At 37.6% G+C, this 17,448-nt stretch overlaps 2 protein-coding genes across 3 annotated transcripts; both read right to left on the bottom strand.

The window, feature by feature from the left end:
- Positions 1–595: 595 nt before the first annotated feature.
- LOC111882608 (uncharacterized) lies at positions 596–3,040 on the bottom strand. The gene is made up of 5 exons (XM_023878984.3): positions 2,776–3,040; positions 2,179–2,683; positions 1,538–1,991; positions 1,356–1,437; positions 596–961 (listed from the first exon to the last, which is right to left on the bottom strand). The coding sequence occupies exons 1-5, from the start codon at positions 2,821–2,823 to the stop codon at positions 725–727; spliced, it is 1,326 nt and encodes a 441-aa protein (XP_023734752.1). The 5' UTR covers positions 2,824–3,040; the 3' UTR covers positions 596–724.
- A 364-nt stretch (positions 3,041–3,404) lies between these two features.
- Positions 3,405–10,445, bottom strand: LOC111882599 (1-phosphatidylinositol-3-phosphate 5-kinase FAB1B). 2 transcript variants are annotated; one of them, XM_042900547.2, is made up of 12 exons: positions 10,011–10,445; positions 9,791–9,880; positions 8,346–9,617; positions 8,122–8,275; positions 7,703–8,047; positions 6,912–7,616; positions 6,457–6,788; positions 6,252–6,375; positions 6,004–6,165; positions 4,555–5,913; positions 3,856–4,119; positions 3,405–3,775 (listed from the first exon to the last, which is right to left on the bottom strand). In XM_042900547.2, the coding sequence occupies exons 3-12, from the start codon at positions 9,557–9,559 to the stop codon at positions 3,470–3,472; spliced, it is 4,965 nt and encodes a 1,654-aa protein (XP_042756481.1). In that variant the 5' UTR covers positions 9,560–9,617; positions 9,791–9,880; positions 10,011–10,445; the 3' UTR covers positions 3,405–3,469. The 2 variants fall into 2 exon arrangements, with proteins under 2 accessions (XP_042756481.1, XP_023734743.1); XM_023878975.3 differs by having other exon boundaries at positions 8,346–9,880; positions 10,011–10,444.
- Positions 10,446–17,448: the final 7,003 nt, after the last annotated feature.

The following is a 17,448-nucleotide window of genomic DNA, read 5'->3' as shown; positions in this document are numbered from 1 at the left end:
CCCGATATCAACATTATAAGTGTTTGGAGTAGGTTGAGGGCCATTACGTGCGACATTGTTCTAGTTAGGGTTACATTTTATATTTCCTTATAGAATACGGCTGATAGCTATGATTTTATTTGTACTATTGATTTTCGACCTCCTGAATAAGAATATTCTTTTATTCCTTATGGATTATTTCTGAAAATTGATAATGGAGAATATGATTTTGGGCGTTAGAGTGGATCCTAAAATGGTTTTGATTAGTTAGTTTTCTCATTTACCAATGAGTTAAGATTCGGCTTTGGGCAAATTTATTATTGCCAATGCGAATTTACTATCACATCAAAAGTAAATCAGTGACCATATAGGATCCGGGTTTGGTCATTAACTAGATTCTAAATTAGTTTTATGATTTTCCAACAGGATCCTGGTTTGGGCAATCCATATGTTAATACTCACCGGCCAATTATCATTCAAAGCTTAATTGGCAATCCATTAAACTACAAAAATTCAATGCATTGTGATTTGTCAAGTCCTTCTTCGTAATTACAAAGGTGCCCTATTCAGGTCACCTACAGTTAAAGCTAAAAATGTTGCAACTTGCAAGTATTAATTGTTACCATTTGTTCATCAGAGTCACTGGGCAATTGCATTAATTCAGTCATCTTTTACTATCTGTGAAAGATTTAAAAAAAAATACATGTATAATGTCGCAAACAAAAAACATCAATGGTTCATCTAATTAAGGATGAAGATTATTACAAGGGAAGCAACCACAAGAGCCGCTGTGCCCAGAAAAATGCATGTTTTGATGCTGGTTTATCGTCTTCTTCTTGGCTTGCTCTGTTGTTGCTTTTTCAATTTGCTCAGTGTGCTCAATCTGAGCTGCTGCTCTTAGCTCCTCAGCTTTTCTATGAACCAATGCCATTTTTCTCATCATCTTCTCCTCAAATTTTGATCTCATCTTTTGAATCTTTACCTACAAATACAATATATTAATATGATTATCCCAAGCCCTTAATTATCACATTACAGATTTACAGTCAAAAGCTAAAGATATGAAATCAAAATATATATCCTTTCCATGTAACTTTTGTTTGCATGCCAACTTTTTTAAATGATATTCAAACTCCAAGCTCAAATCCCAAGTAACACCACTGTGAATACTGAATAGTAGCTTCACATGGCTTGGTGAGTAGCATTGAATATTTGAATAAGAGATTTTGGACCTTTCTGATGCTGTATTTTTTACTATATATTTTAAACTTTTGCTTTGGAACAAAGCAACAACAAGTTGAACAGCAAAATAGAATAGTTTAAAACATAAATACGTAACAAATTTTGAAAAAAGAAAAACAAGATTTTTTTTTTACCTCAAGCTTTCTTGATTGAGCTTCTGCTTTAGCATTTTGGAGATCCACCCAAGCTTGAATTTTTGCTTCTTCTCTTTGGTACCTACATTACATAAAATCACAAAAGTCAAGTTAGTCAACATCGATCTTTAATTACACCCAAAACCATTTATGCACATAAACACAAACGATGATTTATTCACCTTAAACAGCACTTAGTCTTCTCTTCTTCTTCCCAAACAGAAGGTCGAGGCTCTGAAATGCTTGTTCGACATTCATAGTTCATCTCAAAGTGTCTCAAGCTCTTGGAAATTTCCTCTTCTTCCTCCTCCCTGGAGCTCCAGTTTGAAACAACCAAATCAAAAGGTGTTCCTAGCTTGAATTTAGCTAAATTCAAATCTTGTAATCCTCCAATATTGTCAAAGGAGCTTTTGATGTTTGGATCCAATGGGCCTGACCTACTTGCAGGTGTGTTGTGTCGCGGTGGTGACAAGCTTTTGAACGGCGTCGGGCATCGTGAAGTGGTGGAGCTCCCAAGAGGAGTCATCTCCGTTCCGATGTCTCTGCTAGAAGGATCTTTGAATAGGAAGCTTTCGTTCAATGGCTCCGAACATTCCAGTTTCGGGAAATTGCGTACTACTTCGTTTGTGAATTTATCTGTGTGTAATAAATAATAAAAACTTAAAAAGGTAAACATGCAACATTTCCAACATAAAAAGATGGGAATTCCATGCATGTACAAAAGAAGTAAAGCAAGGATTATGCATGTGATGATAATAATTAATGTTTAGCTAATAAAGACAAAAATAGATGAAAAGGTATAGAAGAGAAATTAATGGTTTACCTTTTAGAACATCAAAAGATTCTGAAGGTGAGGTCCCATTCCCATTATGATGGCGGTGTTCTTGACAGATTGAAGCCTTTTCCGCTGGTTTCTCCGATACAACTTTTATCTGTTGTTTGGTTACATGACTTCCATTACTGCTACTACTAGATTTTCTGGATACAAAATCTGCAGACTTTACAAAACCATTTAGATGGTGATGATGAGTGGTGGATTCATGGTCCGAAACAAGCCATTTTTCAGCGTCATTCCATTTTGAGGGGACGAAGTTCTTTCTGGACGTATTATTCCCAACACTGAAGCTGAATACGGGTCGACCCGGTGTCGATGGAGCTTCGACCACATTTCTCTTGTTGTTACCTGCAGCTCCTCCACCGCCGCCGCCGCCTTTGTTAGCCGGAAATGACTTAACGAAGTCGGAGGTTTCCTTGAGATTGAGCTTAGAAAGAGGATCAAGAGATGTGCCATCCACAAATGGGTTCCCTTTCCTGACTCCTACTACTCCCTGTAGAATAAAAGAATCCATTTAGTAACTTTTTATTCATTAATTTAACAAAACCCAGGAAAAGATTTTTCAAGATAAAGTTAACAAAGTACCCCATGAGAAGGTTGAAGGTAGTTGGAGTTGGAGGTTTTGAGATCCATAAGCTAGCAATGTGGATCGAGAGAGAATTGGGTTGAACTGGAGATTGATTACTGTTAAGCTTTATTGGTTATGTCATATGTGGATGGATGACAGTAACGCCATGAAAAGGAGAGTTTTCTTGGGAGCTTTGGGAGGTGAGAAAAGCAATGTATTATGTATGGAAACCGATAAACGTGACTGATGGGGCTTGTCAAACTTTTTGTTTGTTTCTTTACACAATTTCTATAAAATTTCAAATCAAATCTTGCTGTTTCAAAACCGACAACATTTTCCCTGTTTGGGTATAAGTTTTAACCTCATGCATTTTAAAGATTCTCTTCTCCTGCTTTTGGAATATATATGTTTAACATGATCAAAACTTCAATACAAAGAAACAATTAAAGCTTTGAATATAAGAAAAACATTTAGCAAAGTGACCATCAATGTACACATACAACAACGACAAAACACTCATGTACAAAAACTGTTTGGGCTTTCTAACATCCTTTTTTTTTTCTCTTTCACCTTGCAACAAATAACAAACCAATTCTCTAAAATCTTTTTCCCCAGAATATTCATGGATGATGATGATGCTCAAAAATGAATATTAAAAACATTATATATATATGTAAAAAGTAAATCATGAAAATATACATCATTCATATATCATTCCACCACATCTTCAGTTTGTGTGTGTGACTTGCTTGGTACAACAGCTGGAGGAGACCATTGATCTGGTACCATAAGGAAGTAGGTTGTCATTGCTTTCCTAAATCTCTTTTTGTACTGTTTGGGTGAGATAACAGTGGGAGACGCGTTTTTGGGTCCACCAAGGAACCCAGAAGCCTTCACCCATGTCTCCAAATGTTTGTCCCATGTATACTGTCTCATGAAGTCGATAATCCCTAATACCAGTTCGTGTTTCTCTTCATCTACCCCAACTAGCAACGAATAATCCATCACATCAATCGACTGCATAAAACAAAAACAATTTAATTCAACCAACTTACTAACAAAATAAAATTATTTTATAATTAATACAACCAACTTACAGCAAGAAAAGCAGTATCATTCCAGACAGCTCTTTCCAACAAGCGTTTGGCTCTGTTTCCGACGAATATCGGAGAAGTTGGCATCGCTTCAATCAGATTCTGATCAAGTAATACTTTGTTACTCCCACTGGAATCAGGATTATACCGTGATCTTGAAGATCCTTTTAGATCATAAAGCCGTGTTAGATTCCTTCCGAATAAGAGATTCTCCATAACCAGCACATCCATCTTCGATTCTTTCCCGCCTTTCATTTGCTTAGTCACCTTGACATCATCAAACAACCAATCTTCACATTAATCAAAAGGTGTTGACCATTTTTCCAAAAACCCGTCTTTCTTTCTCTTTTGTCAAAAAAAAATCAAAGATGCATAAAGAAACCTTTTTAAATTAGAGGTTTTTTGTCGGTTTCAGGAGCTTTTTTGAAAGCAAAATATGAATGCTTTTTCTAAAAGTGATTGTTTTATAAAACTTTTATTTATTATTTATTATTTTTCTTACAGAACATTTTTGAAAAATAATCTTACTATAAGATTATTTTGCTAAGCAACTAATAATCCATATTATAACACAGATTATTTTGCTTTGCTCGACAACCAATGTCACATATCCCTCTCTGGATCAGAAAGAATACAGGAAAAAATAATATCACAAAAGTTACAAAAATACCACAAGAAAACTAACCAAAATAATAAAGATACCTGATAAATGCCCAAAATCTTTGCAAGGCAAGTAGGGCTTCCAGTACCAATAGACTCGGATAGATACTTGAAGTACGCAGGAGCAAATTTGATAAACGACTCAAGCTCAGTTTTTGTAACTTGTTTGATTATGAACCTTTCATCCAAAGTTTTCGCAAAGAAAACATTACTTTTACCACCTTGAGCACCCCATTTTTTACATCGACTAAGAGACCGTATATAATCAAGTTCACAAGGGCAACATATTCTCCTTAACGCTTCGAATCGTTTCGCATAGTAACAAGTCACTGTGTACTTCACTTTCCCAAGTGGTCCATCATCTGTAAACTCAACTCTCGCGTGTAAAGCTGTTGTATATGACACAGGGTCAAGTATCAGGGAGCTTCGAGATGCTGACATGGACATAAGACTTTCATCTCCCATACTTCTAAGAGATTCAAGTGTTGTTTCATCAAAATTGGAAAACGACTGAAACATGACTGGATCAGCAGATTGTGATGTAAAGATAGAAGATGATGATGATGATGATGCTTCACCATCTCTTAGTCTCTCAAAATCACCGGACATTTGGGAGATGTAATCAGCTGAGAGCAGCGTGTATGATATGATACTTGTGGGTTCGTCATCATATACAGGGACAACAGTGTCATTTACACCCACTGCCATGAGCAACCTAGCGCCACCCTGGAGTTCTGATTCGCGATATGATGAGATGTAAACAGGTTTGTAATCATTGAGTGTGTCCAGCTTTTGAGAACTTGGTAAAAAGTTTTTATTCAACGCGCGGTAGAAGTTTAAAAATGGCATGCTGAACCAGCTTGTTGCTTCATCTATACTTTCAGAATTTCGTGTGGACAATGAAGGAGATGAAAGTGATGACTTGGATTCTTCCACGCGATCCGCCACTGAAGAATCTGCCACGTCAGCATCAGAAATGACGGATAGAGTATTATCCTTTTGTACCCCTGTGTGATTATTACCTGTCCAGGCAGCATCTAGGGTGTCTGACAAACTTGCCATAACAGAAAGCTGCCCTTCGGAGAATGACCTATTTACCCCTACATCGTGTGATGTTGATGGATCAGAATTTTCATGGTCAGAATCTTCGGTATCTTTACTCATCACTTGAGGCTGAGTCTCAGTAACATCTGAATCTTTGTATGAATCGTTATTTTCGGATCTTGATTCGTTCAGATCGCCACGTGGACTGTTGCTATGAACACTGGCTGCATACACGAGTCGGTGGTCCCACACGTACGATTGGAATAACAGCTGTCTTCGCAATCGGTTGATCTCAAGTATATCAATCATGTTTTGGCCTTTTCTTCCCTCCTGGTTTAAAATCTTCTCAAGTGACTCCTGCAAATATATGTATATTGTATCACCAGATATGTAAAAGTCCATAAGATATGTAGAACATTTTCATATACTTATAAAAATAGGTCACACCTCAAATTCTGCTTTCTCCTTTTGTAACATATCTTCCAAATCTGCTATCTGACGTCTTGATGGTGAGCTACTATTAACTGAACTTTTCCCAAAATTCTTCTCTGCTATCTGGCTCAGGGCATTAAGGATTTCAGAAAATAACAGCTCGGCCCGGCTAACAACCTGTTCATGCAATCATGCATAAAACTAAATACATATTCCACTTGATCCAATAAAAAAATTAACATATTTGTAATAAATAGTCAAACCTCATTCAATTCATTTTGTATCCACTCCTGATTCTCAAATTTGAAAACAAGTTTCGCAGGTGGAAGGTAAACAGAGTGGACATCAATTCGTGCATAGCGGAAGCAAGCAACCATTTTGCCAAACCTGCATATATGAAATATGAATCAAGCACATTCTTCTTAAGCCTTATAATAACTAATATCCCATTAAAAAATTAATTAATACCCATAAAAGCGAAGACAGTCCCGATGTAGTGAATGGCCACAGTTTGCAACCCTGCTAGCAGCAGCATGGTTAGAAAAACTGAGTTCTAGAAACTTCCCAAATGATAAACCCCAGGCAGCATCTGACATCACAATTCTTCGAGTTGCAGGTGGGAAACCACTAACCCGTGGACACTTCAAGCACCTGTGCCACATCCAAATCTTACCTTCTTTTTCTCCTGGCAACAGAATTTCAGGCAACTTCTTCACGGATATGGTTAGTGTTCCTTGCCTATGTGTGTAACACTGTACGTGTGCCTCTGAAGGCATCTCACATGAAGGACATCTATAACCCTGACAAATATGAACAACACATAAAAAGTGATTGAGAGAGAGAGAGAGAGAAAGAAAGAGATCTAGAGAGGGAGAGAGAGAGAGAGAGAGAGAGAGAGAGAGAGAGAGAGAGATTTGACTTACTTGATCAAAGAGATTATCTCGAAGAAAACGACCCAATGGTTTATCAAAGTTTCCATAATATTTGATGCGAAAAAGATGAGACCTTTCACAGACAGTCCCTTTCCAGACACATCGTGATGACAAAGATACCAAAATGCTCTGATGATCTGATGGTGTAGGAGGGAACTCTTCCTTTGATGAAACAGATTCCTCTTTCCCATTTTTTCCATCCATTTGCAGATACAATCCATCATCAATATTATGTGAACTCTTAACCAAACTGTGTTGGGGGTGAGGATGCCCGAACCCATTGGCAGTGACATCAGCAGAATCCTTTGTTTCAATTGGTAAATCTAAAGAAACTTGATGGTTATGAGTATTGGACCCAAGTGGCATCAGCATTACTTGTGCCTTCTGGCTCATTATAGAAGAAAATACATCTGCCATAGGAGCATTGTTTGACCTTTCTGTTTCAGTGTATTTATCGGATCTCTCGTTTGGTGGGAGAGTAAAACCAGGTATTGTTGAAATTGACCGATCAATACTTGATGCCTTATCAGGAAGTGCCACAGTTAGTGGAGAATTCAAGGGCAGTTCAGGCAGTGAAGCTCCTTCATCAGCAAGAAAAGATGTCTCCAATGCCAAATGATAAGCAGCAAAAACTCCATACTGAACCACATGCTTCACTTTCTTCAATTCATCACCACTTGCGCCTCTGAGTAATATCTACATAAATCAACAAGCAGACATTACAGATTGAAAATTTGAAACACGTAGATAAAGAAATTTTTAACTTTTCATTTCTAACTTACAGTGCAACCAAAGGGTTTTGGACACCCTTCAAAGTACATCAATGTCTTCAAAGATTTCTTGCCAGCCTGGCCTGCAGTTCCATGTTCTTCAACAAACTTTTCCACATGGAACAAATCACAGTATCCCAATTTTTGAGAGGAAAGATGGTCAATTGAAGGAACTATCTGAGCACCAGTGCATCGGGCTATTCTTTCCAAAAGTGGCCTTTTGATATTCAAAACAAGTGATATGTCTTTCGCCAGAAGATATTCTTGTGCATATCTTGAAACTGATTTCTCTACCAAAAGTACATCAGGCTGGTGGGCATCTATCTTTGCTACAGCCATCTTTAGATGATCCATTTCCTAGACAGAGGGGTAAAATGGTAAATTTGAATGAACCAACATTAGCATAAAAAACAAAAGGGAAAAATAGAAACCTGTTGTAGTAAAGTATCAAAACTTGATAGGAGGTTAGAAACTCGTTGATACTCAAGAGCACCTCCAAGAATCATGAATCTTGGTTTCTCTATTCTTGATGTCATCCGCCTATGTGCCACATTTTTCTTACAAACAACTCCTTTGACCACCATACTGAAAAACCAAGAAAATTATATTTAGATATCTGAAAATAATTATTTACATAAGATACTCAAATTCTTACCTGTCAGAACGACGTCCAGTAGCTAAACATTTTATCTTCACATAACCTCCTGGATCCATCCCACCACCTTTACTTGTGTCTGGTTTTAGCAATGATGCAGCCTCCCATGACAATGATGTGATTATCTCTAACCAATCATCTTTATCATCTTCTTCACCTACAGAAAGGTTCTCAACCTGCAACAACTGAGATACTAAAGCCCTAAAGTGTCCATCGACTACAGTCTTCATTGCCTGCTTGTGCTCTTCATTTGATTTATCCCTATTGCGAAACTCTCCACTCCCAACAGTGTCTGAACTACGGGTATATCCCCACTCTCCTGCACCATCCCCATCATCATCATCATCAAATAGAAGTGGTTCTCTTTCGTCTTCTTCGTCTTCAGGTTCAGGAGGTAGCCATAGGACACCATTGTTCTCAAAATCAACAGGCTCGGATTCAATCTCTTGTGCAGCATATAAAGATGAAGAAGAAGCTTCACATTCATCATTAACATCAGGTTCATCTTCTTTTTTCTCGAAATACCTGGAATCAAAACTGTTTTGTAATGAAGAACTGCTTTCACTTTTTGCAACAGTGGCTTCTTCTCCATCTGGATGCACTTTACGAGATCCGTAATCATTGCTGACATCATCTAATTGTAGTTCATCATAATAGGAGTTATCAACAGTGAATTCATCGTTTAAATTTGATTCCATCACTGAAGATTGACGAGGACTAATTCCAGAATGATTTGGATTCTGTTGGTAAGAGTCGACTGAATGTGGGAAAGATGTACAAGTTACAAAACTACTGTCGGCAGTGCCACTAGATTTGGTACTGACGAGACTGGCAGTGGAAGGAGAGGTGATGAGATCCAGGCTGGTGACCTGGATCCCATGATTAACAGAGGTGTCTAAGCCACCTTGCTGCCATTGTTTGAAACAGTAATTACAAACCCTAATCTTCCCTGAATCTTCCCTGATGGTATCTGAATCAGTAGACTGTGGAGTCACCCAATTGTCAGTGCACTTGGCACAGAATACGCGGCCACAAAATCTACAGTGATGTTTGCGATTGTAAAAGGTAAACTGGGAATCACACTCGTAGCAAACCCTGCAACTCTGATCGGGCATCCAAAAGTCCCTCGACACATTAGCTGGCTCGGACCGCCGAGGGACCCATGATTTCAATGCGCCTACCAGATCAGATAATCGGTTGTCCGATGCTTCCATGGACAAGCAATCCCCTTATCGCACTCATTGCAAAATACTCATCTGTCTACAACCACATCTGATTTTCAATACAAGGTTAGCGATTCACAAAACCTAATCGACTTACTAGATCCTCGCCACAAACTCCAACTCGAAACCACAGATCAGATTGATGGAGTTAAACCCCAAGGATCGTCGAAGAATCCAAAACTTGGAATCAAACGTTTTAAAACCGGAAACAAGAAGTCTTACTCGAAACGCCAACGCGAATCTGGCTGTCGTCAACTTTAAACGCGGAATTAGTAGTTGCAAACCGATATTCCAGTCAATTCAATCAGAAGCCTACATCAGATAGATTTATGTCAAATAGACATGAAATAGCGAAGTATAGTTGAATCTATTAAAAACAAATTAAATATACAGGTAATCAAATTAGGAAAGTAGGCATCATCTGTGATGCAAGCTGTGTTACCTTTTGGATAACAATCAAGAATCCCAATCAGGTAGATCCCCAAGGGTTTAGATTATAAAACAACAGAAAAGAAAAGACAGAGATTAGAAAGGGAAAATGGACAGTCGCCCAACAGGTTTTGGACACGAAGTCATGGAAACCGTGAACCGCATACCGGAAAGGTAAAATTAGGTTTTCGTGAAGAGAAAGATGTTTGAAAGTTTGACACGGCGGTGTTGTTTTTAATCGCTTTGATAAAATGAAATGGATTTTCTTCTGGTTGTGATTCGTCGGTTGAATGAGAATCTACAATGGAGATCGAGAGTGTGAGGAGGGGCCGTAAAAGAAGACTTTTATTTCACCGCTTTTTCCATTTGCTTTGCTCGGAAGTACATACATACATCAAATTATCAATCACGGACACACCGGAAGCGGACGCCACGGGACCATCGCTTACTCTTTGGGTTTTTCTTCTTTACTTTTGACATCGCTTAACCGTTTTATTTTCGGATAACACTGTAATTATCGGCTGTTAGAACTCTTACGCAACAAGTTTTTGATGTATATTGTTACACAAATTAAATATTCTCTTATTTTTATTATTAAAAATCCTCCTGCCCAATTAAATGATAACAGTATTAAAATATTATTAAATAAGCATTAAATGTTATACATACATGTTACTATTTCTTCTCTTATTTTTATTACTAAAAATCATCTACTCAATTAAATGATAACATGCGTCATATTAGAGTATTAAAATATTATTAAATAAGCATGAGAATATTTCATTTCTCATATTGTTATTCAAACACATTAATTTTTGACTAAACTGCACAAATAATCCCTGTGGTTTGCTCAAAATTGTCACTTTGGTCCAAAAAAGTTTGGACTAGCACCAGATGTCCAAAACTTTCACTTTGTTGCGTTTTTGGTCCAATCTATTATGTCTTTTTTCAAAATGACGGATTTACCCCTATTAATATGATTTTCTTTTTTTCTTATTTGCTTTTCTGATATTCAAATTATAAATAAATAAATAAATATACAACTAATAACCCTCCAAACCCCACCCCACCTCTCTCTCTCTCTCTCTCTCTCTCTCTCTCTCTCTCTCTCTCTCTCTCTCTCTCTCTCTCTCTCTCTCTCTCGTCAAACCCGTCGGAACAGGAAAGCAAAAGCAGCAGGGGTGTCATTGCCACCCTCTGTCGCCACTGTTATGGAATCCCATCGGACACCACCAACCTCTTGACACCACATGAAGATCCTACCTCGATGCATGTTCACAACTCAGCTCGTCGGAACCCTAGTTGTAGGGATGATGAATCTCGCAGGGCTTCATCCTGAAATTCCATGGACATCCCCCAAATTCAAAGTTACATGTGATACTTTTGTGATTTGGGGAGTCATCGGACCTGAGCGAATCTTTGGTTCTGGAGGTTTGTTTAGAAATTTGATATGGATTTTTCTAATCGGTGGTGTTGGATGCAGGGACGACATTCATGGGTGTGCTGTTGTTCTTCGCCTTGCAAAACGAATGGATTAATTTGAAGTCCCCTACGCCCTTTTGTATCTGGTTGGAATCGGCGATGAGCAGCAAGGTGGCGGCGGCGATCTACTGTGGTGGTCAGAGTCCGTTCCAGCGACTCCGGTTACTATGTATCGGGTCGGAATCGGCGGAGAAAGTGAATGGGTTTGGAAAGGGCTCGGTGGCGGCCGAAATTTGTGGCTGCAGGCTGTCTTCCTTGCTGGAAAGTCTCCACCTTCATTGGTGGTTTTATCAATTCAAAAAAAAAAACGAAGAATGAGGGGGAAATAGATTAGAGGTCAGGGGATATTAGATGGTGGTGGGTCACGGTGGCAGTGGGTGCTCAAGGGTGGTAGCCCTTGACTGCCCTTGATTCCCTCTTCGATCCTTAACAATAATTCAGTGAGGGGGAGGGAAAAGGAGGCAAGATGGTGAGGTTTTTTTTCCAACAATGGTAAGAGAGAGAGAGAGAGAGAGATTTATTTTCTTATTTTAGAAAGAGATTTATTTTTATTTTTGTTTTTTGTTTTTTTTTAATTAGTAAATCAGAAAACCAAATAAGAAAAAAGAGAAAATCATATTGAAAGGGGTAGATCCGTCATTTTGAAAATAATCTGAACATATTGGACCAAAGATGCAACAAAATGAAAGTTTTGGACCACTGACGCTAGTCCAAATCTTTTTGGACCAAAGTGGCATTTTTCGACATACCATAGGGACCATTTGTGCAGTTTTGACTTAATTTTTAATAACATAGCAAATATCAACTTCCCTTTGTATGTAGAATTGGTCACCGACTTAATTTCCCTTAAGTTGTTGTTAACCCTCTTATATGCCTCCCACATGGGGGTATATTTGTCTTTTTACTTCTAAGGGACCATTTTTGCACATAAAAAAATATATCATCTTTTTTTAAAGAAAATTAATACCTATTTATTTATTATAATAATTAAAAAATAAAAGAGCTCTCTCTCTCTCTCTCTCTCTCTCTCTCTCTCTCTCTCTCGTTTTGTGGTAAACCTGAAGAATTACACACCATTTCCCTGCCACAAACCTTCAAGTCCATTTTCATCATCTTCAACGTCTTCATCTTTCAAGCATATCATACAAACCACCGCCATACACCACCATCTCCAACCCTGGTATTCATCTCGTCATCACAGACCCGCCATCATGGAATTTGTCTTGTTCAGGTTCGTGTGGTTTCTTGTTAAGTTTGAATCTTGGACCCAGTCAAACTCTTTATGAAACCGTTACGATGAACACAGTCACGGGGATAGATGTTTGTTGGAATCCTTCCATTAGAAAATCAATTGAGATTTGGCTGATCCTTCATTTGAAAAATCAGTCGGTATACATGTGCATGTGTCGCAATGGTCGTGTCATCATATTGTTCTTGGTTTTGGGGTATGTCTACCACTAAAGACCCTACACTAGTGAAGTTTACTCGTATTACCAAAGGGAATCCCATAACTAAAACTCGCGTTCCCTAGGTAGTTGAGGTTTATATTAAGTGCAACTTGTTGGAGAATACCATCTAGCAAACTGTCAAATGGAACGCTTACGAGAAGTTAGAATGATCAGTCATTTCATGGTCCAAACACATATCTAGTTGCAAAACAATTAATTGTCGAACACAAATTGGGTATTGTTATTTGATACTAATTAAGTTGGAGGAAGATACAAAAAAGTTGAACTTATTAAGGATAGTTCGGTAGTCTATATATATGTTGTTTAGATTATTCAAGAAGATTAATAAACCTATATAACTAGCTAGCTGTACCAGATCGGATTGAAGTTTATCCAAAGAGAGCAATAAGTAGTTCTAAATATATACTTGGTCGTATGATCAGATAGTGATCATGAACTTACAGAAAAAATATTGATACAGTGATTTAAGTTGTACAGTACTACTTGTTCATATCCATCCAATTACATCATGCGGAGAGAGAGAGAGAGAGAGAGAGAGAGAGAGAGCTCTTTTATTTTTTAATTATTAAAATAAATAGGTATTAATTTTTTTTTAAAAAAAAAAGGATATATTTTTTAGGTGCATAAATGGTCCCTTTGAAGTGAAAAGATAAATATACCCTCATGTGGGAGGCACATGAGAGGGTTAACAGGAACAACTTAATGAAAGTTAAGTCGGAGGACCAATTCTACATACAAACTAGGCCAAAATGACCATGAATCCAAAAAAGTCAATGTTTTGACTGAAACCCCAAAAAATGCATACCATAAGGACCATTTTTGCAATTTTGTCTTTATTTAATACTATAAGCGAAAATTACAATATCATCATATCATAAAAATAGCAAAAAAAAAAAAGTAACTATAACTACAAAATTGCACCACACCATCTGAAACTCCTTGTAATGGTGGCACAAGCAGCATTCAACTCTAAGATGTTCTTTGTTTTTTAGAAGCAAAAATCCATCAAATCTGTGAACCACCTCTGCCACCTTTTACAGCAGAAGAGATTAACCAAACGGTTGCAGACTATAATAAGAAGCATGTTTGTTTTTTAACCTCTGCATACTGTTGCAATAAACTGAAATTTAAATAAATTGGTTTTATAAACCGAAAATAGTTTTTCAACATCAAAGTTTTAATAATTCTAGTCTTAAAACATTGAAATAAATTATACAATCAAATTAGTCTTACAAAAACAATTTGAAATAGAGTTCAATCATTCATACAACCAAACTTTAATAATTTTCATTCCATATTTTGTATCAACTGTTCGGCAATTTCACCTCGTAATTGGGTCATATATTCACGGTCTGTTGCAGTACCATGTGTTGGAATCTTATCTTCATCATCATAAACAGGAGCATTGTTATTTCGACGATCAAGATAAACAAGTTGTTAAACATACACCTCAACTTATAAACTTGTGGCTTGTGAATATATCTCAACAATCAATAGAAACATGTTGACCAACTCCTCACAATAACATAAACAAACAACAAAATTCTCAACATATCAAAAGGTAATAACAACAAACAAAGAAAAAATATCAAGATAAACAAGTATCATTTCTTCCATGAATATGGTTTTTTCACATACGGACACTCTACAAATTTTAGTTCCTAATTCACTAAAATATAATCTACTAACCTAATTGTACAAAAATTTCATTCATATGGATGATTGATTAGCAGCTTGTTTTGATCCTGTTATGGTGGCAGCAACAGCAGCTGTGAATGCAATCGCATCTCCACCAAACTTTACATCACCTACAACTTTACCATCCTATTTTGATCTTTGCATGCTCATCTTTGTCAGCCTTAATTTCTTCATGTTTCAACATACAATCCATATCATCCCACCAAGATAAATCAGCATAACAACAACATTTGGAGAGCAATCCAGATAGGTTGAAGGCCTATGAGGCGGTCCAATCATGCTAAAGGCTCTATATGCATGCTGTTTGTTACTGTTATATGTTAGTGTGTGTTGGTATTTTGGGGGAAAGCTTACTAAGCAATTGGCTTACAATGTTGGGTTATGTTTCAGGTAACTCAAATGATCGCGAGAAATACGAAAGAGTAATCGTGCACCTCCTCGTGTTTTAATTCATGATTTTGGGAAAAATCCAATATTAAATATGTTTTGAAAACTAAATTGTAAACAATGATGTTTTGTGGGTTGTGTTTAAAAGTTTAAACTTTTAATGAATTTTATGGATGTTACAATAAGGTGGGTTGCACCAGATCCCACATCAGCTTGGAAGGAGAACGAAACATTTCCTTATAAGGGGTGTGGATACCTTCCTTGTCACAACGCGTTTTAAAGTCGTGAGGGCAACAGATCCCATAAGAACTCTTCAGTTAAGCGTGCCCGGGTGATAGCAATCTAGGGATGGGTGACTCCCTAAGAATTTTTTATGCCAGGAGCCCAAAGCGGACAATATTTAGATACGTGCCAGAGGGGGATGCTACAAATGGTATCAGAGTTAGGGCATGGTTCATGTGTTCGACGGGGACGTCGAACCCTATAATGGGAAGTGAAGGTGGGTTGCACCGGATCCCACATCGGCTTGAAATGAGAACGAAACATTTCTTTATAAGGGGTGTGGATACCTTCCTTTTCACAACGCATTTTAAAGTCATGAAGGTATCAGATCCCATAAGAACTCTGGAGTTATGTAACGCTCACAGATTCAGGTTAGTCAATTTAAAGACAATAAGTATGAAAATATGACTTTTTGATGGAAGATTATTTAGAATGAATAATCTTAACTAAGTTTTTGTATATGTCACAAGGTTTCTGTACATATAAAGAACGCCGAAATTCAAATTATAACGAAGAAGTTATGACCTGTCGAAGTTTCGTGACAAAACCGGCACGACACCGGGAATCATAAAAAGTGAGTTTACGATAAAGGACTTTTTAGCCTTAGGGGTCTAAATGAAAGTTGTAGAGTATGTCTCCACCTACGTGCGGATATAAAGAACGTCAAAAACGGAGCTTGTATGCAAAAGTTATGACTTTCCGAAGATGCAGCTGTCTAAGAGCATGACACATGTCAACCCTAATCTAACTGAACTCACAAAGTGAGCATGATTTCTCACGACGTGAGGAGTCAAAACGCCACTTTTCAAGGCTAGAATGCATATTGTAACGCCCGTAGATCAAGGCTAGTCAATTTAGAGACGTTAAGCGTCAAAAATGACTTTTTGATAGAAGATTATTTAGAAGGAGTAATCTTAACTAAGTTGTAGTATATGTTACAAGGATTTCGTACATATAAAGAATGTCGAAATCCGAGTTATAACGAAGAAGTTATGACCTGTCGAAGTTTCGCGACAGAACCGGCACGACACAACGCGACGTAAATAGTGAATTTATGTTAGAGCGATATTTGGCCTTGGTGATCTAAATGAAAGTCGTAGAATACGTTAAACCGAGAGCGTGCATAAAAAGAACGCCCAAATCTGACTTCGTATGAGGAAGTTATAATTTTTCGAAGTTTCGACTTAGCAGTAGACAGCCCGAATACTCGATTTGAGATCGAGCGGTTTTTAGCAAAAACAATCTAAATGAGAATCAAAGATCTCGTCAATGGTAATGCAACGATAAAAAGACAGACGAAAACGGAGTTCAGATGAAGGAGTTATGAATTTTGAACGGAGTTCCTGTCCCGGCCTACTATTAATAATATATTAAAATGAAAGTCAAAATTAGCCGATGGAATCTAAATGAAAGTTGTAGATCTTGTTTTTACCTACGTGTGGATATAAAGAACGTCGAAAACGGAGTTCGTATGCGAAAATTATGAATTTCTGAAGTTCGGGGCACGAACTTCCACCCCTGTCAGAGCTCACGAGGTGAGCATTAAGTGGCTCACGAGGTGAGCAGATGATGGACGTCTTCCAGGGCAAGTGGCCATGACGAACGCAATGACGTATCGAGCTCACGAGGTGAATATTAGAAACCCACGAGGTGAGTTTAGCATTTTTTCCCAATAAATAGAATTCAAGGGGCAGCCGAGTTTGGTTGCTCGTCTCTTACTCTCCCACTCCCGATACTCTCTCTAAGCCTTATTTTAACCCCCCGAAGCCCCGATATCATCCCGAGACCCGGAGCGATTCCCGAAGCCCAAAGATCCCGATAAGTGAAATTCTTGAGTCGAAGCTCTGCCCGCGAGAAGCCAATTTTTGTGAAGATCTTCCAGATCTACCGAAGAATACTACTTCTACAAGCTGTAGTGTTGTCCGATCATCTTCTGATCAAGTGAGTGTATAGTCCCTTTCACAAACACGATTTTAATACAGGTATTGTTTGAATGTATTAAGTATATGTTTTGTGTGAGTGTGTAGTTACTTTCTTCTAACACACACACATACACACACACACACACACACACACATATATATATATATATATATATATATATATATATATATATATATATATATATATATG

The sequence above is a fragment of the Lactuca sativa genome, chromosome 1 (genome assembly GCF_002870075.4).
Source record: "Lactuca sativa cultivar Salinas chromosome 1, Lsat_Salinas_v11, whole genome shotgun sequence".
NCBI lineage: Eukaryota > Viridiplantae > Streptophyta > Magnoliopsida > Asterales > Asteraceae > Lactuca > Lactuca sativa.
The sequence above is the reverse complement of the archived record's forward strand: the minus strand, read 5'-3'. Positions and strand labels throughout refer to the sequence as shown.